Source organism: Corythoichthys intestinalis, chromosome 12, assembly GCF_030265065.1.
Source record: "Corythoichthys intestinalis isolate RoL2023-P3 chromosome 12, ASM3026506v1, whole genome shotgun sequence".
Taxonomy (NCBI): domain Eukaryota; kingdom Metazoa; phylum Chordata; class Actinopteri; order Syngnathiformes; family Syngnathidae; genus Corythoichthys; species Corythoichthys intestinalis.
This window is the reverse complement of record NC_080406.1, coordinates 20,140,247-20,166,802: the sequence shown is the minus strand read 5'-3', so window position 1 is coordinate 20,166,802 and position 26,556 is coordinate 20,140,247. Positions and strand designations below refer to the sequence as shown.

The window sequence follows — 26,556 nt, the reverse complement described above, 5'->3', positions numbered from 1 at the left end:
ATGGTGATTGATTTGTTTTTGTGCTGGCAGACATGGACAAAGAGGACGCTCTTATTTGCTTTGAGGAGCATATCCGCGCACTGGAGAAGGAGGAAGAGGAGGAGAAGCAGAAGACCCTTCTTAGGGAGAGGAGGCGACAGCGCAAGAACAGAGAGTCCTTCCAGGTAAGCCTCATGTCTGAAATGGATAATGCCCCCTTGTAAAATAGCGCTTATATTCGAAATTTGTTGTTTGGTCTCAGAAATTTCTAGATGAGCTCCATGACCACGGCCAGCTTCATTCTATGTCGGCATGGATGGAGATGTACCCCACTTTGAGTTCCGACATTCGCTTTGCCAACATGCTGGGCCAGCCAGGTATTAATATATACAGAACCACCTAGTTTTTTTTTTTTTTTTTAAACGTGAGGTACACCCCACAAGGCAAGGATTTGAAATTCTCATGTTTCTGCTGCCTGTACTATGACACCTTCCCCCCCCACACATGCAAGTCTGAGAGTTTTGTTGTAATGTTTTTTTCTCTAATAGGTAGTGCTGCAACGATTAACTCGAGTAATTCGATTAAAAAAAAAAAAAAATCTAACTTTTCTGCCTCAAGTATTCGTTTAATTTCAGTGGCCTTTGTAATGGTTTGTTTTGAAAGTGTTTGCATTTAGTTATATTGTTTTGGGTGGCTACACTGCTCTCTAGTGGCAACAGTAAATATGACATAACTCATTTCATATGGCTGAATCCAGCTGCTACCTGTTAAGACCAAGTTTTTGTTTGAGCTGAGGTTTTTTAATGCATTCATAATTTAGTTGATAGGTATATTTAGCCGTTTTTGTAGGAATATGTGTTTGAACCATTTGTTAAGAGCGTTGTTAAAAAAAATAATAATAATAATAATTAAAAAAAAAACATAGCATTTTATAGCATTTAAGCTAGCGGGCTTTTGCTATGCAAGTTAGCCAATTGTTCTTTTGTTGTACTTAGATCCTCATTTATTTTATTTTTTTTACCGTTTGAGGCTCAGCTCAGATATTTTGATATTTCTTTATTTTTTTATTTTTATTTTCCTTATCCAATTACTCGATTATTCGGACTAACTATTTCATTGATCAATCGATGACTAAAATAATCGATTGCTGCAGCCCTAGTCATAGGTCTGGTTAACTATAACCCCCCCCCCTTATCGTGAAATCACATTTCTTTGATTTTCCTGTTGTTCTCTCAATTGGTTGCTATAAAGTATCTGCATTGATCGCACAAGAAAATAGAGTGGTTGCAAACAAAACTTCTTGCAGTCAGTGCTGTTTTTGGCTTTCCTTTTAATTTTCGTATTAGTCTTTTGGACGACAATACTTAATAGTCTTAGTCATATTTTAGTCATTTCAAAATGTGTCCGTCTTCCTCTATTTTTAGTCAACGAAAACTCAGACCAATTTCGTCTAGTTTTAGTCGACAATTACTCAAAATTCGAATGAACATTGACAGATGAGCACAACATTGTAGAGTCTACAAGGACATCACCAACTTCGTGATAATACACACTCAGCAGGAAAACAGTACAATATTTTCAGTTAAACTCACCTAGAAGCCACGAACTGTATGTACTTGTCCATGAGTTTAAGACGACACTCACCATGCTAAATGCCAACGCGAACGCTATGTGATGATCACTCAGCACAGACCTTGAAAGGCTAAAGCAACATGGCATAACTAGCCAAGATAAGAAACCAAAACTTTCCAAGCAGCACCTGACATGTTTCACAAAAGGCAAGTCTGGAGCCTGGAGAGTGCACCAGTGAGTAAGCACAGCATGCCAGCTAACGTGCTAGCATGTGTGCTAACTACACATACGATAAGAAAACAGAATGACGGAAACTATGGTGAATTTTCATCTCATTCTGGTCTTGTTAGACGAAGACTGGCATTCGTCTCGTTATGGTTTAGTCTCCCAAGAAATGTCTTTATCTTGTCGTCACATTGTTGTCATGAAAAAAATATTCGTCGATGAATTATTTTCGTCGTCATCGTTGACGAAACAACACTGCTTACAGTCAATATTTGAAATAATGTAGCAGACCTAAAATCCTGATCTTAACAATAATAAATCAGTGAGATTTTAAAAGAAAAGATGAAAAAAAAAAAAGTAACTTGGCAACTGCTTCTGGCAAAAAACACTTGGCGGTCAATATTTGAAACGGCAGACTCAAAATTAAGATATTAGAAGTCCAATAACTAATGAAAATTAAGAAAAACATTTTTTGGTAAATTTAAAAATGACCCGGGAAAGCATGGAATGTATAAAAATACCTGACAAATTAATTATGGTCTTTTGAAAGTATTCTGTACAAGATAAAAATGGCGAAAAAATGGCTCTTTAGGGATAATAAACTCTGGATTTAAAAAATGTTATTTTCCATGGCCTTGGTTGTATGTACTGGCATATAGTAGTAGTAGTAGAAGATAAATGACAAAGCAAAGAAAATTTTAGTAGCACAATTTAACGCAAGGTAACTCAGTGCTTCACATGACATCTGAAGCAGTAAGTAAGTACAGTTTAAAAGACCATTTTGAAAGAAGAAAACACATTTATAAACATAGTAAAAGTCCTGTTACGGCTTTGTTGATATATTTGTTGTTGTTATTGGCAGTGTGCAAAGAGCATATGACTGCCTCTGAGTGTTGTTCTATTTCTTGTCTAGAAGTGGACCTAAGGCATTTGTGTTTGTTACCGCAACGCGATGGTGAATTTTTGGGGTGTTCTGCAGGTTCCACTCCTCTGGACCTTTTCAAATTCTACGTGGAAGACTTGAAGGCGCGTTACCATGACGAGAAGAGAATTATTAAAGACATCATGAAAGTGAGCATGAGCAGTTGGCACTATGCTCTTGATTTATTGGAATCATGTTTTTAAAAAAATGGTTTCGGCAGGACAAGAGCTTCCTGGTGGAAGTCAACACCACCTTCGACGACTTCGGATCGGTGATCAGCTCAGACAAGAGAGCTACAACACTTGATGCTGGGAACATTAAGTTGGCCTTCAACAGCGTGAGTGCCTTTTTTGCCAAACTCAACTTGGAATATCCTGAGGAAATGATGCCAGATTTTATGATATGTTTGTGTTTAGTTGCTGGAGAAAGCTGAAGCAAGGGAGCGCGAGCGTGAGAAGGAGGAGGCAAGGAAGATGAAGAGAAAAGAGGCTGCATTTAAGGCCATGCTGAAGCAGGCCACGCCCGCACTGGAGCCGGACGACTCTTGGGAGGCCGTAAGTCCAGACACATGGCTCATTCGCTGCCGTCGATGGTGATAGACATCTGTCCATTTGAAGTGAGAGGACTGGCGGCGATCATTTGATTCCCAGTTCAAACGGATTGGACGTCAATCTGTGTCATTGCTATCGGACAAGTTACATTAGTGTATACTTTGACACCTAACAGCAAGTGGCTCTTTTCAGGTGAGGGAAAGGTTCCTGAAGGAGGCCGCCTTTGAAGATGTCACACTGGAGTCAGAGAGGAAGAGAATCTTCAAAGATTTCATGCATGTCTTGGAGGTGAGTGACAGCGGACACACTCTTGCGGCCTACAGGGTTTATGCTTGTAATTAAAAAGCATTAAAAGTCATTAAATGGATTTTGTCAAAATTCAGGCTTTTGAAAAGCATTAAAATGCAATAAACTAAATGTTCGAGGCATTAAAAATGATGTAAACTTAACAGGTTTGGGTTTGAGTGATTAGTTTTTTCCCATGACATTTCTGCCTGTCAAAACTGCCAATACTTCCAGGATCGCCACTGTTATGCACGGTTTTCGTAGTGGTGAGCGCGCAACTGAGCATCGATTGTTATCCCACGTAACTATGTCAGGCTTTCGCTGTTTTCCTAAGGATTTATTCAATCACAACTCTGCGACTGCTCGTAAAAGCCGAGCGTGCTGTCCCTTCACTCTCGCTCGTGCGTGATGCGTTCAATTGCTTTCGCAAAAAAAAAAAAACAGTGATCACAAAATGATGACAGTCTAGAAGGTGTAGTAATTCCGAAATTTGCCACCGGCAAGTAATGAGTTTCCGGTTCAGAGGTAAACCGTGTGGGTGATGACATAACATATAAGGCTGCTCCTTTATACACATGTGTAGTTTGCGCAAACGCAGGCGTACCTTGCAGAAGCAGGGGCGCCTTAAATGCACCTTAAACATAAGTGTGGACAGGTATAAAATAGTCGGCAAAATACCCTGGTGAACATTATCTATTCTAGTGTAGACGTAGCCTTAGAAGCCGAAATTTCAAACCGTTCGTCTATCATCGTTTAGCTTGTTAAACAGTTGCTGTGGAAACTTATTGTGTGTAAGTGAGCAGCTTGAGCAGATTTGAGTGGACTCACTCAGTGAAGCATTTAATTAAAAAAAACATTTTTCTTCTTTATTCGTGTTTAAAAATAATTCGATAGGACAGTAACATGTTTAGAACTTATCATAATTATTACATTTGAAGTGCTTAAAAATCCCTTTTTCAAAATGTACTAGGGCTGTCAAACGATTAAAATTTTTAATGAAGTTAATTACAGCTTAAAAATTGTAATTGATAGCAATTCAAACCATCTATAAAATATGCCTTTTTTTTTTTTTTTTTTTTTTATTACTGTAGGAATGGAAAGATAAGACACAAGACGGATATATACATTCAACATTCGGTACATAAGTACTTTATGTGTTGATTATAACAATTAATCAACAAGATGGCATTAACATTATTAGTATTCTGTTAAAGCGATCCATGGATAGAAAGACTTGTAGTTCTTAAAGGATAAAAGTTAGTACAAGTTATAGAAGTTTTGATATTGAAACCCCTCTTAAAGTTTTGTTTTAATAAAATTTGTAAAAATTTTCGATCAAAAAATAAACTAGTAGCTCGCCATTGTTGATGTCAATAATTACACAATGCCCATAGTGCTGAAACCCATAAAATCAGTCGCACCCAAGCGCCAGCAGAGGGCGACAAAACACCAAAAAAAACACAAGTACAAGTGGACATGACACTGTGCTCTCATTTTAATCTGTTTGAGCGGGGCATGTGCGTTAAATGCGTCAAATATTTTAACGTGATTAATTAAAATTATAATTACCGCCCGTTAACGCGATAATTTTGACAGCCCTAAAATATACATAATTTTTCTTTTTTTAATTTGGGGGGGGGGGGGGGGAGTCTTATATGTATCTCTTTCCAATGCTAATTATGAATAAATACATTGAAAACACACAATTTTTTTTTAAATTAATTTTTTTTTTTTATACTTCGCGGTTTTTCACTGATCGCGGCGGGTTCTGGTCCCCATTAACCGAGGAAAACTATGGATCACTGTATAATGTTCAAACCTGAATTAATTACGTACAAATTTGAGTGATATGAGCACATTTAAAAACAGTTACTATCGGCAATATATTTTTAATACAAAATATACTCAAATAAAATTAACATATGTCCTGCTTAGTTGAAAATAATATAATTACAATAAAAAATAAGATCCGGAGCCTTTTTTTGTGTGTGGGGGTGTTTGGCCGTTATACACTTTTTCAAAAAGTGAAACTTGGAGGTTAGGCTTTTATTTATTCATTTATTATTGTTTTTTTTTTTATATATATATATATATATATATATGTATAATTAAGGTGTGTTCATACTTGAAAAGTTCACTCAGCAATAAATAACATTTTCGCAAAATATGTGGAAATACAAATGAAATTGAACACAAAAATATATTACAAAATGTGTGGAAATAAAGTACACAGAGAAGACAAAAAAACAAATAATCATCATTTTGAACATGCTTTTTACTCAAGCTTCACTCAAACCTCTTATTTCGCGCACTTTTATGTTGTGTTCCGTTATCATGGCAAGAGATAATACTTCGACCAATGAGATGAGTGAGATTTCGTATTGTCATTGTTCCGTCAGCTCATTGGTCAAAAAGCAGGAGAGGCGGGGGAATGAGTTTCCATGCATATTCTTGTAAATCACCGTACCAGTATGCGTTCGTTCTTCAAATAGGACCCTATTTTCGAGTGTCATGATAATATGGGAAAAAGTTCATACCTTGAAAGCTTAATACGGGACGATTCCGTTTTTCAAAGGATGGTAGGCAAACCTAGGCATGGGCATTAAATTTGTTTAGTGACATTCAAAGTGGCAATAAAAAGCATTAAATGAGATTTTCTGATACCTGTAGAAACCCTGTTGCCTAATTCAAAATTTAACCAACTCTTTCTTCATCTTCGTGCAGCACGAGTGCCAGCATCACCACTCCAAGGCCAAGAAGCACTCCAAGAAGTCGAAGAAGCACCACAGGAAGCGATCCCGCTCTCGATCGGTCAGTAGGACAAACAACCAATCACAAACTAGAGCAGCACTCTGAGAGGAGCCAAATTCAAATCATCGCTATATTGTTTTGAGGGCACTCTACCTTTGCCCTCATGCCCCAAAATGTCATCACTCAATCTCTTCTTGTCATATTACTTACCCTGAAAATTTGAGTTAAATGGGCTAATCCGTCATCAAGTTAACAGGAAATTCCTTTTCCTTTGAGACCTCTGACCTAATTACCCCCCAATTGAATTACCTCTGTCATTTCACGTTACAAACATCCTGCAAGACTGATAATGATTCGTTTATTCATTTTTATCCATTTAACACATATTCTGACCTCTGTAACCTTTGACCTTCTTACCTCCAAATTTCCAAACTTCCCTTTCATATTACAAGCAAATCCTGCAAGTTTGATTAGGTGTCCCGATCACATATTTTTGCACCCGAGTCTGAGTGACCTGATTTTGAGAATCTGCAGATACTAAGGGTGTAATGGTATGGTGTACATGTATTTGTATTGAACCGTTTCGGTACGTGGTGCTCGGTTCGGAACGGTGGCGTACCGAACGAAATTCTGACGTAATGTAACCCTTACTTTTCGAGCGTGTGAGTCGATTGGGTTACAGTTTCTTTGTGTAGATTATATTTACTCAGTCTTCTATGATGAAGACAAACATGGTAGGACAGTATCGTGTCATCAACGGCGCGACAGCGTGGCCGCCGCGAGAACGCATGAAACACGGACATTAAAGTCAATCAGACAATGCACACCAGTCGCAGTGCAGCCACGTGTTAGATGCGTTCCCAGAAGAGGCTCAACACGACGCACGCGAAAAGAACGGCAGAGTGTATTATTTGACGTGAGACGCGACCCTCCTGTGTCAATATTACTACCGGTAGCTAGTATCGGGCAAAACAGAAGTCACTCGTGTAAATATACGGTGAATCCGGTCGATTTTCAAACTAATACGCAATCGTAACCCACTTTTTGAGTGCATCAGATCGCTTGAGTGGTAGATCGGGGCACAGTTGACTTGTCTTTGTTGATTTACTGCTGTCTTCTCTGCTATAATAATAACCAACACGGCCCCGTATTCAATACAAAACCCTCCTATCACAACAAAACAAGTAGGAACTAATATTGACATAGGAACTAAAGTTATACAACATAAAATATACAATATAAATGAATACTACATCACATTTGTAAAATATAAACACATAATAAAATAAATAATAGCCCATTTAAATAAAATGAAATGAGCTAAAACACCTGTAATTAAATAATAAGAATTATACACAGTTCCTGCTAACACAATTAAATTTATGAATTTCTGTGTGGCGCTTTAACTTGAGAAAATCCACCAATAAAGCTTTTGAAAACCGTTCATGAGAAGAAAAAAAAGATTCATTGAGGCATTTCATTTGTAAAATACATGTTAAAATATTTGTCATTGGGATTGCTTTTCTCTTTAGCACAGGACTTCTTTTTTCTTCTTCCTTTCAGAAAGAAAGCTGACCAATACGCGGGGTCTGAAAGGCAAATTGTTGTTGGATTATCTTTAAATACCCGCTACTTTTTGAGCAGAATTCTAGCTTTGTATAGGCTAATGTTCCTATTGTTGAAAGCAAAAAGGTGTGTAATACACAACTAGCACATTTATATTTTGCATTTTGTTTTCTTACTGTACCGAAAATGAACTGAACCGTGACCTCAAAACCGAGGTACGTACCTAACCCAGATTTTTGTGTACCGTTACACCCCTAGCAGATAGAGTCCAGATTAGGGCTGTCCCAAACGACTGATTTTCTCCCGATTAGTCAGCCAACTATTTTTACGATTAGTCGACTAATCTAATAATAAATTTAAAAAAATATATATATATTTTTTTACTAATTTAGCAATGAAATTTTTGTTGACGCTTATCAATTCACAAAAAACATATCGGAACACTCAAATCATTTATTAAAGTACAAATAAACACGTAAATAACAATAATAAATCACAAATAAACAATGAGTTCAAATGCTGATAGAATTAACTAGTGTAGCATCCCGATTGAAAAGATGGTCTCTTAAACTGATGGTTTACAACTTTTATTCCATCCTTGATGTAAACACACTGTAAGAGCTACGGTGCACACAAATAAAGCGACACAATTAGAAATTAACAAAAACTTTTCACCTATTTCCTTTTAAACCTTATTTATATATCAATGAATTGCCTATATGAATTGCCTTTACCTTATCATTGACAATCTCTCCCTTGAGTGCAGTCACTGTATATACTGTATATATTTATGACCTTTTAACCTTATATAATTTTCTACACCATAAAATAAACCTTAACATGAAATAAACCTTTCAATTAGCATTAAGAACAATACTAATAGCACTTATAGGCCCATTGTCAATGAAACATTATTATTTAGTAAGGCGACAGCACCCTCTGGTGTACAAAAAATGAAAAAAAAAAAAAATTTACAAACTGCGTGAAGGCGCTTGAGGTGTTTATTCACAGCCGACGTGCAGCCAAGCTTGGCACTGAAGAGACAGGACAGAAGAGTGTACTCTCCTTTGTTTCTTTGAAATAAGTCAATGTTTTGGACACTCTGGTGCGCTTTTTTTGGCTTTGTGCCGCTTTCCCCGCTTGCAAACAGAGCATCCGACATTCTAACTTTCCACGCATATATTTTTTTAACCCTTCATTAACCGTCGACGGGACGTTGTGCTCGTCGACGGATTTACGTCATCGATTACGTCGACTATGTCGACTAGTCGGGACAGCTGTAGTCCAGATCCGATATAAAAAAAAAAGGTTTTTGTTCCAAAAAAAAAAAAAAAAGTTTTAAACATGTTACTGTCCCTCCATGCTGCCTTCATAGTTTGAATTACTTTTAAATAAGAATAACGAAGAAAAATGCTTGGCTCAATTAAATGCTTCATTGAGTCCACACAAATCCACTCACATTGCTGAGAACAGCTACTGACTTACACAATGAGTTGCCACAGCACACTACCGCTATTGTTTAACAAGTTAAATGATCATTGACGTATTCGGCGCTTCCAAGCCTCTCTGGCAAGATCAAAGCTTCAATGCCTGTCAATCATCGTTAACTTTAACAAGCAATCTCCAGCTGCTTGCTGACCAAAAAAGCAGCAGGAAGGAGAAACTGTACAAGCATGAAGCAGAAAAACTTAAATAAATGTTTTTTTTAAATTAAAAACCCTATCCTTTTCACAAGATTCTGATCCTCTGAAAAACGTCGTGATCAGACTGGGACATGCCAAAGTTTGATGATAACTCAAGAATGAATAAATGGATTATTTCAAACTAGGGCTGTCAAATTTATCGCGCTAACGGGCGGTAATTTTTTAAAATTAATCACGTTAAAATATTTGACGCAATCAACGCATGCGCGGCACGACCAACTCACGCATCGCCGCATATAGCTTACAATGGCGCCGTTTTACTTTTATACAGAGATACTGTAAGTGCCAGAGTCATAGGAATGGAGTAGATACAAGCATTGATTGGGGCCGTGCTATTAATTGGCAAAAGCTTTAACAACTCTCCCACAACAACTATATCTATTGTGGGAAGCGACGTGGGGAAGAACGACAGGAGTTGATCATTTTCTTGACACCCTGTATTGTGCCAAACGCAGAGAAGATATAGCATTCGCAGTCACCACACACAGTCATGGTTGGATCACGTCCCATCATGCATTTGGGCAGAACAGTAAAGTCCCTACAGTATCATTTACTGACTCTCAACAAATACAGTAGATGGCAATATTTAGTCACAAGATACAAACTCACATTTATCCTTTAAGAATTACAAGTCTTTCTATCCGTGGATCCCTTTCACAGAATGTTAATAATGTTAATGCCATCTTGTGGATTTATTGTTATTAGGGTTGTTCTGATCCGATTGCTTTTTTTTTTTACTCCCGATTCGATTCCAATCATTCCCGATAATATATCCCGATCATGTACATTTTGGCAATGCATTAAGAAAAAAAATTATAAAACGCGGACAAATATATACATTCTACATACAGTACATAAGTACTGTATTTGTTTATTATGACTATAAATCCTCAAGATGGCATTTACATTATTAACATTCTTTCTGTGAGAGGGATCCACAGATAGAAAGACTTGTAATTCTTAAAGGATAAATGTGACTTTGTATATTGTGACTAAATATTGCCATCTAGTGTATTTGTTGAGCTTTCAGTAAATGATACTGCAGCCATTTAACTTCTGCCCAAATGCATGATAGGAAGTGCAACCACGACTGTGCGTAGGGGCACCAGTTGATATCTTCTCTGCGTTGGGAAAGAACATTGGATGTTAAGAAAATGATTAATACTACCTTACTTCCCCACATTGCCTCCCACGTTATTTTGAATTGCTGAAAGAGGTATTGTAAGCCTTTAAGCCACATAAAAAATTGCTCCAAAGGCTGTCAAAATTCTCTCTACTCATTATACGCTGCCTTTTAGCGTTATCTATAGGTAAAACGGCGTCTTTATAGATTGAACGCGACAATGCGTGAGTGGGTCGTGCAGCGGATGCGTTAATTATTTCACGTGATTGATTAAAAAAAAAAATTTACCGCCGTTAACGCAATAAATTTGATAGCCCTACTTTAAGCCAAAACTACTCTGGATGAGTATAAGACATTTTGTCTGTAACGTTAAATACAATTAGAAAACGATTTAAATAAAAAAATATATATATATATATTAAAAAAAAAAAAGGCATATCCGATATTTTTAATTGTATCTTTCTTATATCTTTAATTGTTATAATAAACAAATACAGTACTTATGTACAGTATGTTGAATGTATATATCCGTCTTATCTCTCCATTCCAACAATGATTTACAGAAAAATATGGCATATTTTAGAAATGGTTCGAATTGCGATTAATTACGATTAATTTTTAAGCTGTGATTAACTCGATTAAAAATCGTTTCGTAATGGTTTGGCAGCCCTATTTCAAACATAACAAACACATAACTTCCGCCTAAAAGCACTTTCTTTGCTGTTCAACTCAAGAAAATGATGGTTCTTGCGCGTTTGTTCAGGGTTCGGAATCTGAAGAGGAGGAATACCACAAGAAGAAAAAGCGCTCTGCTTCCAAAACGCCGTCCGAGCGCTCGTCCAGTGCCGAATCAGGTAAGTTGAATTAGTGTCTCGTGTCATTGGATGGCAGTCCACCCGTCACAGTACACCTATGACCTCAGAGAGAAGCTACAAGAAGTCCAAGAAGCACAAGAAGAAGGCTAAGAAGAGACGACACAAGTCTGTAAGTGGACAAAATCAATCTCTAAACTCAGCATATATGAAACTCGTAACTTAAAAGATTTGGACTGGTGAGAGAAAGTGAAATTGAGTGACTTCTTGGGAGTGTTGACGAATGTTGGGCGTGTGACGGCAGGGCTCGCCCGACTCTGATGCGGCTGAAAAGAAAGCAAGAGGAGACAGCAAGAGGGACAGAGAAAACGACAAGGACAAGGATGGCGGCGACAAGGCCCGAGCCAAGTCGCACTCGGACGCCAAACACAAATCGCCCAAACGCAAATCCGCCAAGGAGGAGGTTGGTTTTGAAGAAAATAGAACAGCAAGCAAACTATTTGGAGCAATAATTCAATTATTGTCTTATCTATGAAGTCATAAAAAAGCAAACTTTTTATCCTGTAGAAACTACCAAAACATTTTTTTTTTTCACGTATTAGTGACCTGGTTAAAAAAAACTTCAAAAGACACGGCGGAAAACACTCAGGTGACTTGAAGTTCCGCTCTAAGACCCCCAATTGGGCTAACTTTCAAAATTGTCCGATGTGCATGTGTGATACATTATTGGAAAACTTCAAATCTCAATTTTCTGGGGGAAGAAAAATTTTGAACAGGAGGGCATTTTTAAAAACATTTTTTTTAAAATAGCAAAACCCTAACTGGATGCGAGAGCAGAATTAAAGACGCCACGATTTTAACGAGATGTTATCGCGAACTTGCCTTGTTTCGATCCAAAAACTCCATGTAGCATGTATCACCGAGAGTCAAGACAGCTGTGAATGGCCACAGCTGGATTTTGGGGGGATTTTATGGGTGAAACATGGTTATATAATAAGGGTCGCGATGCAGAAATCGCAGACATCAAGGAGTGGTCGAGATTTTCATTTTCATATATTTAACCTTTTAAACGTTTTTTATAAATTCTTCTTTGCTTGGATCAATTATCTAAAATATTGGGGAAAATGCGACAGTAATGAAAAAAATACAATTAAGCGATAGTTATGAGGTAGATATCCGTTACTTTTTTTAGACGCCAATTTTTTCATTGTGAAGTCATTTGTTTAAAATATGCGAGTGAATAGAAAACTTTTTTTTTTTTTTTTTTTACTAAATATTAGACATCATTCAATAATTCTAAGCTAAATATGACAGACATTTCGAGTAATAAATACGATTACTTACCTTCTTTTTATGGCTAGGTTGAAACAAAAGCGGTTGCGCGACATCTGTAAACGGGGGTTTTCAGGGTAAAACGGACAAATTAAAAATAGTTCAGGGGCTTATTGCACCATGAATCTGCTATGGCAGCATATAGACATATTGTTCTATCAAACACAACAGTTGTTTTGGCTTAAAATACAGCAGTTTCTTTTAAAGAGGAGTGCAAGAGCAGAAACTGCTCTTTCAGTCTTGTCTGTGTTTTCCACCACATGCAAGTACATACAGTAAATGCAAAGTCATATACAATAGAAAAATTAATTACAAATACAGCTAGTCCCCGTGTTACAACGTGCACGACTCGCGTGAGCATTCTGCTGAAGGACATGACGGGTTCGCATCTGTAAACCAATAAATAAAAAGAATTCAGTTGCTATCGCCACTTCTGGGAGATAATTGGATGAAATTTTACCCATTGAAATTAAGTCATGAGGTTCATCACGCCCGCTTTGCTATTTTTGGCTCTTTGAAAATGGCTGTCAAAACAGGACTTCAAAAGGCAAACGTACTGTAAAACACATATGTATGCATATTAAAAATAATCAATAAAAGCATGAAATCCCCCCCCCCCCCCCCCCCCCCCCCCCAAAAAAAAAAAGTAAATTAAAGAAAGGACTTTGTTCTACTGTTTAGGTAGAGTAAAAATTAGGATTTTTTTTTTTTTTGCCCAGAAGAAAGCGCAGGTCCGAGGGGTTAATTACCGTATTTTTCGGACTATAAGTTGCTTTTTTTTTTTTTTTCATAGTTTGGCTGAGGGTGCGACTTATACTCTGGAGCAACTCATGTGTGAAATAATGAACACATTATTACCCTAATTTTCGGACTATAAAAAGCTACTTTTTTCCTTCATTTTGAATCCAGCTGCTTATAGTCCAGTGCGGCTTATTTGTTGATTTACAGTGCCTTGCAAAAGTATTTGGCCCCCTTGAATCTTGCAACCTTTCGCACCATTTCAGGCTTCAAACATAAAGATATGAAATTTAATTTTTTTGTCAAGAATCAACAACAAGTGGGACACAATCTTGAAGTGGAACAACATTTATTGGATAATTTAAACTTTAACAAATAAAAAACTGAAAAGTGGAGCGTGCAATATTATTCGGCCCCCTTGCGTTAATACTTTGTAGCGCCACCTTTTGCTCCAATTACAGCTGCAAGTTGCTTGGGGTATGTTTCTATCAGTTTTGCACATCGGGAGACTGACATTCTTGCCCATTCTTCCTTGCAAAACAGCTCGAGCTCAGTGAGGTTGGATGGAGAGTGTTTGTGAACAGCAGTCTTCAGCTCTTTCCACAGATTCTCGATTGGATTCAGGTCTGGACTTTGACTTGGCCATTCTAACACCTGGATACGTTTATTTTTGAATCATTCCATTGTAGATTTGGCTTTATGTTTTGGATCATTGTCCTGTTGGAAGATAAATCTCCGTCCCAGTCTCAGGTCTTGTGCAGATACCAACAGGTTTTCTTCCAGAATGTTCCTGTATTTGGCTGCATCCATCTTCCCGTCAATTTTAACCATCTTCCCTGTCCCTGCTGAAGAAAAGCAGGCCCAAACCATGATGCTGCCACCACCATGTTTGACAGTGGGATGGTGTGTTCAGGGTGATGAGCTGTGTTGCTTTTACGCCAAACATATCGTTTTGCATTGTGGCCAAAAAGTTCAATTTTGGTTTCATCTGACCAGAGCACCTTCTTCCACATGTTTGGTGTGTCTCCCAGGTGGCTTGTGGCAAACTTTAAACGAGACTTTTTATGGATATCTTTGAGAAATGGCTTTCTTTGTGCCACTCTTCCATAAAGGCCAGATTTGTGCAGTGTACGACTGATTGTTGTCCTATGGACAGACTCTCCCACCTCAGCTGTAGATCTCTGCAGTTCATCCAGAGTGATCATGGGCCTCTTGGCTGCATCTCTGATCAGTTTTCTCCTTGTTTGAGAAGAAAGTTTGGAAGGACGGCCGGGTCTTGGTAGATTTGCAGTGGTCTGATGCTCCTTTCATTTCAATATGATGGCTTGCACAGTGCTCCTTGAGATGTTTAAAGCTTGGGAAATCTTTTTGTATCCAAATCCGGCTTTAAACTTCTCCATAACAGTATCTCGGACCTGCCTGGTGTGTTCCTTGGTTTTCATAATGCTCTCTGCACTTTAAACAGAACCCTGAGACTATCACAGAGCAGGTGCATTTATACGGAGACTTGATTACACACAGGTGGATTCTATTTATCATCATCGGTCATTTAGGACAACATTGGATCATTCAGAGATCCTCACTGAACTTCTGGAGTGAGTTTGCTGCACTGAAAGTAAAGGGGCCGAATAATATTGCACGCCCCACTTTTCCGTTTTTTATTTGTTAAAAAAGTTTAAATGATCCAAAACATGTTGTTCCACTTCACGATTGTGTCCCACTTGTTGTTGATTCTTGACAAAAAATTTAAATTTCATATCTTTATGTTTGAAGCCTGAAATGTGGCAAAAGGTTGCAAGATTCAAGGGGGCCGAATACATTTGCAAGGCACTGTATTTGGGTTAATGGGTAACACTTTATTTGAAAGCGGCGTCATAACACTGTCATAAGACCATCATAATTATGACATGACACTATAACGGGCATTACTGAATGTTTATGACAGATGTCATTAAGTGTCATCCGGCAAATTATGTCACTAACTCCATTTATGTCCAGCTTGGAGCTGAAAGATAATTTACAAGCTAACACTAAATGAAATCTGTTATTATAAGCATTCATAAATGCTCATGACAGTGTCATAATTATGATTGTCTAATGACAGTCATGTGGCGCCACTATCAAATAATGTCTTAACAAATACCATCACTAGCCATTATTAAAACAACCGGAACAGTAACTGAAGAAATAATTAGCACAGAACATGAATTTTGATTGCTATTTACATCTGTAGTGTTGCAATGCACGCTAGGAGGCATGTTGGACAGCAACATCTGTTCTGTTTTGGATTTTATCAAGTAAATTTCCCCAAAAATGCGACTTATACTCCGGTGCGACTTATGTTTTTTTCCCCCTCTTCGTTGGGCATTTAATGGCTTGTGCGATTTATACTCGGGTGCGACTTATAGTCCGAAAAATACGGTAGTCTCGTTATTCTTTATTTTATAATATGACTGTTCTGCCCTTTGGCGAAATGTGTATTTGATTATAATGTTGACTTTTGTTTTGTGATGCATGCTTTTATTTTGGCGCAGGAAGCGTAGAGCAAGTAGTACTTCGGCACGCAAATAAAAGCACATGTCCACGCAAAGTATTTGCGCACTGGAGAGCGCACGCACGAGAAAAAGCGCATTTGCGCCCACGAAGAAGTTGCGTAGCTGAGAGAGAGAGAGAGCGGGAAAAGATTACAGTTTAGCTAGTTATTTTGAGATTTTGTGGATATTTAAGGTTATTTAAAGTGGTAATTCAAATTTACACGGTAATTCAGGTTATGTCACCAGCGTAGGAACGGAACCCGGGCATTACAAATCCGAAACGAATTCAAGACTAATTTGCTTTTTCTATTTTATATTACCATAATTTAAATGTATGTTTTATAAATAATAATCACACAAGAGGCTAAATCAACACAGTTACTTTAGATTCCAAGGAGTCTTAAAAACGTCTATAGAAATAAATTTCAATGAGACGAAATGAAAATGATGTAATTTAAAAGAATGACAAAATGAGTTGATGCAAGTTTAGTTAGTTTAAAAAAATGACAAATAACATCCACAAAATATGTCTTAACTCAACTTCAAAGAAATGAAGTAACATGGGTTATTTTGTAAATACAGTAGATAAAATGCCAGCTAAATGAGATTAGGGTTGCAACTAACGATTAATTTCATTCAATCGGACGATTAATTAAACGACGAACCAATTAATCAGATAAATGTCACTTCTTTAGATTCCTTTTACAATTTACCTTGAAGTTGTTTTCGGCATGTTGTAAGTAGCAATGAAGACAAAATGGACGACTTTTTCCTTAAACTGTATCGATTATCAAAGTCGTTGGCAAATAATTTATTAATCGATTTAATTGATGAGTTGTTGCAGCCTTATTAAGAAGCTAGTTTAGTAAAAATGTGAATTGTTTTCCAACGTAAAAGCAGATTTTTGGTCTTGTCCTACTTTGATTCAGAAAAATATAATGAATAAATCTGGTATTTTTGACAGAGAAGTTATATATGTTATAAAAGAATTTAGACAAGTTTAAGGTGAAGAAAGCCATAAACGATTAATCAGTTTTCAAAATAGTTGAATAAATTTACTGATCGATTAGTTGTCGATTAATCGTTGCACCTCTAAATGAGATGTTTTCTGAATTAAAATGTGTTTTTTTTTTTTTATGGCCTTCAGGGCGGTTGGGACACGTCAGGAAGTGAACTGAGCGAAGGCGAGCTGGAAAAACGAAGAAGAACTTTACTGGAGCAGCTGGATGCACCTTGATGACATGATGTCTCGCATACACAGGCATTCCTTCCAAGGAGACATCGCCCCCTTCAGGTCTCCACGGGGAGCTTGACAATGACGTTATTTCAAACCAGGATCTCCGCTTCTGATAATTGTCTGTCGACAGTTTGTTTTTCTTAGCTTTGTTTCGTGTTAGCTAATGTTCAAGTTTTCCATCACCATTAAACGCAGATCATATCTGACAGTTTGAGCGCTTTGAACTTTCAATGGAAACTGAAGCCTGTTTACTTTTAATCCAAGACAATTTGTTTAATTCATACTTCATAGAATAAAGATTTTCAGTTCATGCTGTCTGTGTGTTTAATTCCTGCGAGTTAGGGCCTGACCAGTAACCGCTGCAAGATCTCCATTTTGTAGAAATAATTTGCCGCAATCATATTTTTGAGAATCAAAACATGCATTAAAACTTAACTTTACACACATAGCAGGCATTGTTACTTTAACTTGAGTTACAAAAGTCAAATTTAATTCCGATGATGGCTTTATATTCGTGCTATCAAGTAATTACATTTTTTTAATTGCAGTGAAATATTTTAATTGGTAACTCACACTTTTTTGTGTGTGGAACAATTTTTTTTTCTGCCCCATTTTATCAATTCGTAATAGTACCATCACGCGATTAAAAGATTAATGGCAGTTAAATCACGATTAATGTCATTTGTTAAGATTTTTTTTTATAAATGCAAAAATGAATATGGCAGAAAACAGGTGACTTGAAGTTCGACTCTGAGACCCCAATTTGGCCAACTTTCAAAACTGTCCGATGTGCATGTGTGATACATCATTGGAAAGCCTAAAATCTCAATTCTCGGGGGGAAGAAAAATTTTGAACAGGAGGGCAATTTTAAACAGCAAACCCAATCTAGAGGTGAGTGCACACGAGAACAGAATTACAGACTCAATGACTTGAACGAGATATTATCCCGTACTTACTTTGTTTCGATCCACAAACTCCATGTAGAATGTATCACTGAGTGTCAAGACAGCTGTGAATGGGTAATATAAAAAATCGCAGACATCAAGGAGTGGTCAAGACTCTTTTTCATATATTTACCCTTTTAAACATTTTTTTTCAACTTTTTTTTTTGGATCGGTTATCATTTAACATATCGGAGAAAATGCGGCAGTAACAAAAAAAAATACAATTAAGCGATAATTATGAGATATCCGTGACCTTTTTTACAGACGCCATTTTTTTCATTGTGACATAATTTGTTTAAAAGAAAATATGTGAGTGAATAATTAAAAAAAAAAAAAATTTTTTTAACGAAATATGAGACATCAATTAATGATTCTAAGCTAAAAATGACAATTTGAATAATAAATATAAATAATTACCTTCGTTTTATGGCTGGGTTGAAACAAATACGGTTGCGCGACGTCTGTAAACGGGTTTTCAGGGTAAAACGGACAAATTAATAATTTGGGGGCTTAATGCGCCATGAATCTGCTTTGGCAGCATATAGACATTGTTCTATCAAACACAACAGTTGTTTTGGCTTAAAATACAGTTTCTTTTAAAGAGGAGTACAAGAGCAGAAACTGCTTTTTCAGTCTTGTCTGTTTTCCATATAATATATATATATGTGTATATATATATATATTAGGGCTGTCAAAATTATCGCGTTAACGGCCATTAATTATTTAATCACATTAAAATATTTGATGCATTTAACGCACATGCCCCGCTCAAACATCAAAAGGACAGCAGTGTCATTTCGACTTGTTACTTGTGTTTTTTTTTTTTTTTTTTTTCCTGCTGGCGCTTGGGTGCGACTGATTTTATGGGTTTCAGGCTTCAGCACCATAATTATTGACATCAACAATGGCGAGCTACTAGTTTATTTTTTGATTGAAAATTTTACAAACTTTATTAAAACGAAAACATTAAGAGGGGTTTTAATATAAAAAATTTTATAACTTGTACTAACATTTATCTTTTAAGAACTACAAGTCTTTCTATCCATGGATCGCTTTAACAAAATGTTAATAATGTTAATGCCATCTTGTTGATTGTTATAATAAACAAATACAGTACTTATGTACAGTATGTTGAATGTATATATCAGTCTTGTGTCTTCTTTCCATTCCAACAGTAATTTACAGAAAAATATGGCATATTTTATAGATGGTTTGAATTGCGATTAATTACGATTAGTTATTTTTTAAGCTGTGATTAACTCGATTAAACATTTTAATCGTTTGACAGCCCTAATATATATATAGCCGCTGAAAGGAGTTTACGCACAGCACAGAAACTCTGAGTCTCATTTACGTCGTGCTGAATCAATTTTTGGAGATTCCGTGGATTCCTCTGGCTTAATTTTGCAGTTTTAACTTTGTCAACACACTGCTAACCTCAACTGCAGTGTTCTGTCTAAACCGGATGTTTGAAGCAGAAATTATCACTCGTAAACTTGTCTATTGATGTGTCAAGAGGCACAGGCCAGATTGCAGTCGTTAACAACACACACTTTACATCACATTGTCCAACAATAACAAAATCTGTTGATTTTTCTGGCATCATCAAAATACTCCATATGCAAAGGTGAAGCACAGCTGTCATTTTTTTAGGATGCTAGGGATAAAGATGTCCCGATCGATCGGGTCCGATCACGTCATTTTCACAGTATCGGAATCGGCAAAAAAATATCGGACATGTCTTTTTTTAATATATATATATTCTTTAATTAAATCGTTTTCTAATTGTGTTTCACGTTAGAGACAAAATGTCTTACACTCATCCAGAGTCTTTAGTTTTGGCTTAAAGTAGGGCTGTCAAATTTATCGTGTTAACGGCGGTAATTAATTTTTTAAAAAATTCATCACGTTAAAATATTTAATGCAATTAACGCATGCGCTGCACGACCCACTCACACATTGTCGTGTTCAATCTATAAAGGCGCCGTTTTACCTATACATAGAGCTAAAAGGCAGTGTAAAATGAGTAGAGTGAATTTAGGCAGTCTTTGGAGCCTTTATTTAATTGGCTAAAACCTTAAAATCCCCCTCTCAACAATTAAAAAATATCGTGGGAAGCACTGTGGGGAAGAAAGGTAGTAGTTGATCTTAACACCATATGTTATTTCTCAACGCAGAGAAGATATATCAATTGGTGTCCCTACGCAGAGTCATGGTTGCACTTCCCATCATGCATTTGGGCAGGACAGTTAAATGGCTACAGTATCATTTACTGAAAGCTCAGCAAATACTCTAGATGGCAATATTTAGTCACAATATACAAAGTCACATTTATCCTGTAAGAATTACAAGTCTTTCTATCCGTGGATCCCTCTCACAGAAAGAATGTTAATAATGTAAATGCCATCTTGAGGATTTATTGTCAAAAAATTATCGGGAATAATTGAATTGAATCGGGAGCAAAAAAAAAAGCAATCGGATCGGGAAATATCGGGATCGGTAGCAGGGCCAGCCCAGGTCATTTGGGGGCCCTAAGCAAAATAATGCCAAGGGGCCCATATTTTTGGCCAACCATTTCGTCACAGTGTACTGTGGAACCCATACATGCAATCCAACCCATACGTCCATATTTTGTATATAAATCATATTTTGTTGCACTGCATACTTCAAACTTCTCACCCCAAATGACATGTAATGATAAGAAAATGGATGTTTGCAATGATAAACGGCAATGCGCACCACATTATTCACGATGCTCTATTAACAACGTATAAAATGAGGTTACCAGATTGGGGGCCCCCTTGTGGTCAGGGGCCCTAAGCAGCTGCATAGTCTGTGTATAGGCTGGGCCGGCCTTGATCGGCAGATACTCAAACTATAACGATCGGGTTTGGATCGGGAGCAAAAAAACATGATCGGAACAACCCTAGCTAGGGAGCAACACCGTTCAGACATAATCACAAAATGTGCAGCAAGCTTCAGAAAAGTTATAACTGGGAGCAAAAAATAAACCAATTCTATTGTTGTATTGTAAATATTTATTTCATCATACTGGAAATAGAACATCTCCTAAAACAAATGTTAATTTGCAGTGAGTGCACAGATAACTAAAATGCATTACTGGTCAAAGTTAGCCACCGTAGAGCATGCCGAGTTATTCCAGTTTGTTGAAAGTGGTTGGGCAAAAAAAGCAAGAGATGAACCAGAGAGAGGATGTTTGTCATCACAAAATTGTGATCATAAATCAAGTCGAGTGTGTGTCATCACTGAGACTGCAGCAAAAGCTGTCAATGTCAAAATACTTGTACGTGCCAAGGGGACTTTTCCAAACAAAGTTGCCCCTGGCTGCATTTGGCTTCATTAAATATACACACAAACACACAAATGAATCTATAAGTTATAAAATAACATTCAAGTTGTAGAGCACGTGCCAAAGGTTTGAACATTATGTACAATATTAATAATCATCTAGTCGTGTGACTTCAGTACAAAACGAAACAGTTTTTGGAGGGAGGGGGGGGAAACCTGTACAGTTAGGATATTTGTTGTTGCTCTGAGATGAAAACAAAAATAATTTCAGTGGTTAAATAACATACATTTGATAAATGCAGTAGTAGGAATAATGTTTACAAAATACAATTCATATCCAGTCATGACATTTTCAAGGTTAGGAAAGAGTCACCTTGATTTGATTGTACAACATGAAAACAAAGCCAATTTAGCACATTTCAGCCCAAAAAAAGTGATGCACGTGTCTCAAAAATGCTGCACTTAAAACCCTGATTTTAATAAAAGTAATTATAACACGATGTAAATAGTGGTTGGATTTTTGATGAATAGTAATCTTTTAACAAAAAAAAAAAAAAAATCACAATTTATCTTATTAATCAACAGTTTATACGATAAAAGTCATAAGAATTTGCAATTTATTTTAAAGGAAAAAATTTGTCTTTGTGCATCATTTTTTTTTAAATAAAATGCTTCTAAATTGCCATTCATGTTGGTGCACATCATTTTTGGAATGAACAGAATGTCAACCACTGAGAACTAAAGTGGGCTAATACCATTTCTTGGGGGTCATCTTGCAACATTTAATGTTTCATAGCTTTCGGTCCAGTTTTTGTGCAATAGTGGTCCAAATCATGAAAGATGATCACCACGTTTACTTTAACATCAGATGTAAACTAATCAAAGTACGACAACAACACAGTTATGGTTGCTTTAGGCTCGAGTACAGTGATTCCTTGTTTTTTGCAGTTAACGGGGACCAGAACCTGCCACGATAAGTGAAAAACTGCGAAGCAGCCTCCCTCACCAAATTTATTTATTTTTGCTGTGTTCAATGTATTCATTCTAGGGCTGTCAAAATTATCGCGTTAAGGGGCGGTAATTAATTTTTTAAATTAATCACATTAAAATATTTGACGCATTTAACGCACATGTCCCGCTCAAACAGATTAAAATGACAGCACAGTGTCATGTGCACTTGTTACTTGTGTTTTTGGGTGTTTTGTCGCCCTCTGCTAGCGCTTGGGTCCAACTGATTTTATGGGTTAGTACTTAGTACCATGAGTGAGCATGGTGTAATTATTGACATCAACAATGGCGAGCTACTAGTTTATTTTTTGATTGAAAGTTTTACAAATTTGATTAAAACGAAAACATTACGAGGGGTTTTAATACAAAATTTCTATAACTTGTACTAACATTTATCTTTTAAGAACTACAAGTCTTTCTATCCATGGATCGCTTTAAGAGTTAATAATGTTAATGCCATCTTGTTGATTTATTGTTATAATAAACAAATACAGTACTTATGTACAGTATGTTGAATGTATATATCCGTCTTGTGTCTTATGTTTCCATTCCAACAATAATTTACAGAAAAATATGGCATATTTTATAGATGGTTTGAATTGCGATTAATTACGATTAATTAATTTTTAAGCTGTGATTAACTCGATTAAAAATTTTAATTGTTTGACAGCCCTAATTCATTCAGATTTAACATTTGAAAGAGATACATATAAGACATGTTTTTTCCCAAAGTATAATTAAAAAAGCTTTTATATATACCTATACCGTAATTTTCGGACTATAAGGTGCATCTGACTATAGGCCGCAACCACCAAATCTGACACGAAAACTGTATTTATGTATAGATAAGCTGCACCCGACTAAGCCGCAGCTGTACTATGGGATATTTACACCAAAAGGTATTAATCGGTAACATTTGATAGCGGCATCATAAGACTGTCATAAGACCGTCGTAATTATGAGCGTCAATGTAATCGGGGACATTTGGGGGACATGTCGTATTTATATCTGGTCATTTCCTTTTGATTTGGGGACATTGGATTTTTTGCAATTGAAAATGAGTGGGAAAAAATTTGGACGTCCATGGCCGTCAATGGCATCGACATCCATATGCGTCAATGGAATCCAAGTACATTGGCATCAGTAGAAATTACATACATGGCCGTCAATGGCATCTGTATAAGTATGCCTCAATGCAAAGTTAATGCCATTGGAAATTTGGACATCCATGGCCGTCAATGGCTTCAACTTACATATGCCTCAATGGAATCTGAGTACATTGGCATCAATAGATCCGACATACAAGGCTGTCAATGGCATCAATGCAGTGTAAATTTCATTGGAAATTCCATTGAGAAAATTGGGGAAATTTGAACGTTGCATCCCATTTTAAATGAATGGGAAAATTTTGGCAAATTTCCGGGGAACCACAAATGTTTTCCAAATTCTGTATACAAATTTTATGCCCCTCACTGTCCCGGAATTTTTAATGTCCAAATTATGTGATTTGGTCAAAAATTGTAGGGCTAGATACATTTTGAAAATTTGTTGTTGTTCTTTTTTAAAATCAGCTTTTACGAGCGAATGGAAAATTTTTCGGGCTCGCTCGAAAAATTCCCGACGTCGCGTGATCTACGGCGCGGGTCAAACGGTTCGGGCTGTATGGCGCGCCGAAGAAATCCCATTCAAAAAAAAACAAAAAAAAACAAAACAGAATAACACTATCTGGGTCAACAAGCTTCTGCTGTGAATTGGAATGACTTTATCACTAGTAGATGTCCAATCCATTTGAACTGGGAGGGTGGCAGCGAATGAACAAGTTGGTAGCAACTTGTTGGTTCCTTTTTTTTTTTATTTTTAGACATTGACACCTTTTTAAAACGATATCTAGATTCATGGCAGGAGCATATCGATACCCTTTTGTGATACAAAGTATCACGATCTATCACCATTTCGATATTTTGTCAAACCCCTATTCATAACTGTCTTTATATTTCAAATGATTTGCTTTTTATTCTTTTTATTATTGTTATTTCCATTTCCGATTTCAGGTTTTTTTTTTTTAAATTCTCTTGATGATTTAATGTTATTTTAATGTATAATTACCGTATTGGCCCGAATATAAGACGGCCCTGATTATGGGACGACCCCCTCTTTTTCAAGACTCAAGTTTGAAAAAAGACTTTTTGAACACCAAATTAATTTTTATACAGAAAATAATTACAGAACATCCGAAACAAATGATTATAACAATATTTTTGAGAGAAAAAGCATGTTATTTTTGCCTCAGTCAAATCCTAATATCTGAACATTTAAATGTGCAAACTAAAGTGCAATCACATTCATGAATGGCTTCTGGTTTTTGAAATGTACATAAACCAATCTATTGTGATAAAACAACAAAATTGCATTAACTGCATTAACCATCAAAATGAAGTCTAACTGTAATTGTAGTCTTGAAACAAATCTGAATAAGGAAAAACACTGCAATAAAATAATGCAAACTGGTTAACTTGAGAGTACCTGAGATCTGCCATGACAGAACATCGCTTCAATGATATCTGGCGCCATCTAGCATCGTGAATGGGTATAATGTCTAGACCGCGAATATAAGACGACCCCCTCTTTTTCAGTCTTATGTCAATGCAAAAAACACCGTCTTATATTCGGGCCAATACGGTATGTATCCTATTTCAACTGTCTTTTTTTTAACTTCCTTTTTGATTTAATTTGATTTTTACGAATCATTTTATTGCTTTTTGTGGCTCTTCATGCAATGTAAAGCATTTTGAACGGCCTCGTGTTCAACTCTGCTAAAAATTTGCCTTGCCCATTGTACTCAGTGGCTCAAGTGAATTTTCTAACCAGGAATCATTTGAAATAAGCACGCTTCTATCTTCATTTCTTAAAGAATTAAATGGAACTAGCCCACTATTGGCCTTAGTGGTTTATTATTCACCTTTAGTATTCTGACGAGTACAAATCTCATTGCTGTTCCTGTTCCGTTTTGTCTCATCGTACGTGCATTTAACTTCAAAATGGGGTTAGCCCAGTGTTGTTCTCAGCGGCTGAAGAATTGACACACATATAAAGTGGTATTCTTCCGAGGGATGTGCCTTTTTCTCTTTCGTTTAGCTGACCAACAAAAACGGAGTTAGTCTACTGAAGTTCTTGGTCATCCATTTTTCTTCTTTATTTTCAAATTGAAGTTGATCACTTCAAAAACAGACTTCACATCAAGTTGAGGCACTTTTTGTTTCTATTAAAAGTCAGTCCAGGTCCTCCACATATATACATACATAAATATGTATATCACACATAGGTATATTCTCTTCCATACAGTCTATTCACTTTTCATCCCGATCAAAACTGCTTGCAACGTTGCGTCTATCCCGCTACTATATCCTCACTCGGCCACCGCCGTTGTCGTTACTTTTGACATATAATTCATCACACTTGTCCGGTCCAACGAGTGAATTCTGAGCGAAATCTAAAAATGCTGAAATGTCCGTCAAATCCATACCTCTCCCTCTCTAAACACGTGCCGGTTCCCTGTTTCACATCCGTCCGTCTTTCCGTCAGACGACCACCTCGCCATTGTTGATCGGTCGCAGGTTTTGGTCGTCGAAGCGTCTCCGGACGCTGCGCCGGACGGCGTCCGCTCGCCTGTAAGGCTGATTCCGAAGATCTGTCAGAGGGTGTCGAGGAGGACAAAGACACAAGTAAGTCACACGGAAACTGAGAGCGCTCAGGACACACACGCTGGAGAACACAGGGCTGGCAGCCTGTCTGTCTGTCCAATCACTCAAAACTGCCCGTCGAGTCTTTCTGCGTTTGTGTCAAAGCAGCAGGAGGCGACCTTTCAGGTCATCTATTCCTAACACTACATTAGGCAAAAAAAAGAGGCATCCTCCAGATACAAGGGGTCTTATGTTTTTCGATTTTGGGGTTACAATTGACTGGT

General features: G+C 36.9%; 2 protein-coding genes across 9 annotated transcripts in view; one reads left to right on the top strand and one right to left on the bottom strand.

The window, feature by feature from the left end:
* The window catches only part of prpf40a (PRP40 pre-mRNA processing factor 40 homolog A), a 36,840-nt gene extending 19,200 nt beyond the window's left edge, over positions 1-17,640 (top strand). For both annotated transcript variants that reach the window (XM_057852658.1, XM_057852659.1), the window contains exons 16-26: positions 31-164; positions 242-356; positions 2,756-2,847; positions 2,919-3,035; positions 3,115-3,252; positions 3,442-3,537; positions 6,259-6,345; positions 11,441-11,531; positions 11,600-11,661; positions 11,794-11,952; positions 17,241-17,640. In XM_057852658.1, the coding sequence (XP_057708641.1) occupies positions 31-164; positions 242-356; positions 2,756-2,847; positions 2,919-3,035; positions 3,115-3,252; positions 3,442-3,537; positions 6,259-6,345; positions 11,441-11,531; positions 11,600-11,661; positions 11,794-11,952; positions 17,241-17,330 (1,181 nt within the window). In that variant the 3' untranslated portion in view covers positions 17,331-17,640. The remainder of the gene's footprint in view (positions 1-30; positions 165-241; positions 357-2,755; positions 2,848-2,918; positions 3,036-3,114; positions 3,253-3,441; positions 3,538-6,258; positions 6,346-11,440; positions 11,532-11,599; positions 11,662-11,793; positions 11,953-17,240) is intronic.
* A 3,634-nt stretch (positions 17,641-21,274) lies between these two features.
* The window catches only part of fmnl2a (formin-like 2a), a 168,025-nt gene continuing 162,743 nt past the window's right edge, over positions 21,275-26,556 (bottom strand). For 3 of the 7 annotated variants that reach the window (XM_057852649.1, XM_057852654.1, XM_057852655.1), the window contains one exon: positions 21,276-26,280. In XM_057852649.1, the coding sequence (XP_057708632.1) occupies positions 26,171-26,280 (110 nt within the window). In that variant the 3' untranslated portion in view covers positions 21,276-26,170. Of the gene's footprint in view, positions 26,281-26,556 lie in introns of all 7 variants that reach the window. The other 4 variants (XM_057852652.1, XM_057852653.1, XM_057852656.1 and 1 more) reach the window with 2 other exon arrangements.